Source organism: Sceloporus undulatus, chromosome 6 (genome assembly GCF_019175285.1).
Source record: "Sceloporus undulatus isolate JIND9_A2432 ecotype Alabama chromosome 6, SceUnd_v1.1, whole genome shotgun sequence".
Classification (NCBI taxonomy): Eukaryota; Metazoa; Chordata; class Lepidosauria; order Squamata; family Phrynosomatidae; genus Sceloporus; species Sceloporus undulatus.
In genome coordinates, this window is record NC_056527.1 from 2117389 (window position 1) to 2119159 (window position 1771).

General features: G+C 57.5%; 1 protein-coding gene across 1 annotated transcript in view; it reads right to left on the minus strand.

The window, feature by feature from the left end:
* LOC121934355 (disintegrin and metalloproteinase domain-containing protein 20-like) overlaps positions 1–1765 on the minus strand; it is a 2975-nt gene extending 1210 nt beyond the window's left edge. The window contains exon 1 of the mRNA XM_042474765.1: positions 26–1765. Coding sequence (XP_042330699.1) covers positions 26–1657 — 1632 coding nt within the window. The 5' untranslated portion in view covers positions 1658–1765. The remainder of the gene's footprint in view (positions 1–25) is intronic.
* Positions 1766–1771: the final 6 nt, after the last annotated feature.

A 1771-nucleotide genomic window follows, 5' to 3' on the forward strand; every position in this document is an offset into this window, starting at 1 on the left:
CACTTTTGTCACATTTCTTATAAATGTTACCAGCAATGCCACAATTCCCAAAACGGTCACCTTGAGTATTAATTTCTTTGAAGCAACTTAGAGGGGCAACTGCTGCCCGTTTACCAAAGATCATTTGGCATTGTTCATTGTGAGTAGAGCATTTTCCATGATAGCAGTAGGCACCATCATGGCATGGGGCTCCATCTTGTACATAAACTTCTTCGGGACACCATTCTGTAACCCCAGTGCAGTACTCAGGAAGATCACAGATGTTAGTTCTTTCCCTACAAACTGTTCCAGCCGGAAGAAACTGGCAGTTGGCACAACACTTTCCAAAAGCACACGTGGCCCCTGACCGCAACATACAATTCGATTGGCAACAAGTGTCGGATTTGCAATGAAATTGTGAACCGCAGTCACACTGTTCTCCACTTTCTACCACTTTATTCCCACAGTTTTCACGTTCGTATAATTTCTCGTGTTCCGGAGGGACCAAGAGACATTGTTTACTTCCGCTGCTGATTAGGTGGAAATAGCTCTTGTAGCTGCAGTTGCTGAAGCTACTTGTGTAGCTTTGTATGGGAGCCATGATGCAAGAATGCTGGTTGCAAACGCAGCCCTTCTCGTCGTCTCGCATGCCGAGGCTGTGTCCCAACTGATGAGCAAAAGTGACGGCGAAAGAGAACAAACTGGAAGTAACAAATGCCTCGACGGAGGATGCCCAGCCGGGATCACATGCCGCTCCTACGAATGATGTCCCGAGCTTTGTCCCGAAACGCTTGTAGACGAAGAAGTGGCCGACGTCGTGCCTCAGCCGCTGAGTGAGCACCGTCCTCCTCCATGTGTTGAAAGCGTCGAGTAGCTTGCTCAGGCTCTCTGGAAGGGCAATGAGGTTCCTCTGGGACCATATCTCCAGCCCAACGAGGTGCAGGCGGATCCCGAGGGGCCTGTAGAAGCAGTCTGCAATATGGATGGCCTCCAGCACTTGCCTGGCCGCCAGCGTGGCGTTCCCCCCGAACTGGAGGAAGCGCTGGTGCTCCATCACAATGGCCACCTTGATGTACCTGGTGGGCTCCCTCCACAGAGCATCCTTATGCGCTGCGTTCTTTGTGGTTTGGGCCACAGGCTCACTTCCCGGGTGGCCCTCCTGCTCCTGGCCAGAATCCAGCCCACAGCTGCCGGTCCCTCCGCCGCCGCCCTGGCCCTCTAGACGGAAGAGCAGGTGCTGGAAGGTGGGGGAGCCCTGGAGGGGCCGGATCTCGTAGGCCTCCCCTGCGGCGACCTGGAGCAGGCCCCGGAGGCCCCCGCCTTCGGCGCAGGTGCTGAGGGCGGCCAGGGAGGCGGGGTGGCCGTCGGCCCAGCCCTGGAAGAAGCACTCCTCCCGGAGGGATGGCGGGTAGTCCACCTGCGGCTCCCCATTGGAGCCCTGGCTGAGGACTGGGAAGGGCCTGCGGAGGAAGCCCCTCTCCTTCCGCCTCAGCCGCAGCACCAGGCCTCGTCCCGCCACCTCCAGCAGCAAGGCCAGCTCCTCGGCTCCACCTCCACGGGGCGCCATCCACCTTGGGATCACCACCTCAGGGGAGGCCCAGGCCTTCAGGCCCAAGGCCCCGGAGGCCGCCAGCAGCAGGAGGGCGAGGAGGGTGCCCCCGGGGCCCCCCAGGCCCATGGCTCCCCTCGGGGGGCCTCCTCAAAACTGAGATTTGGGAACCTCAGGCTAATGATCCACAACCAATTTATTGTAAAACAAGAAAGTTTATTGTAAGATGCACAGCAGACGTAC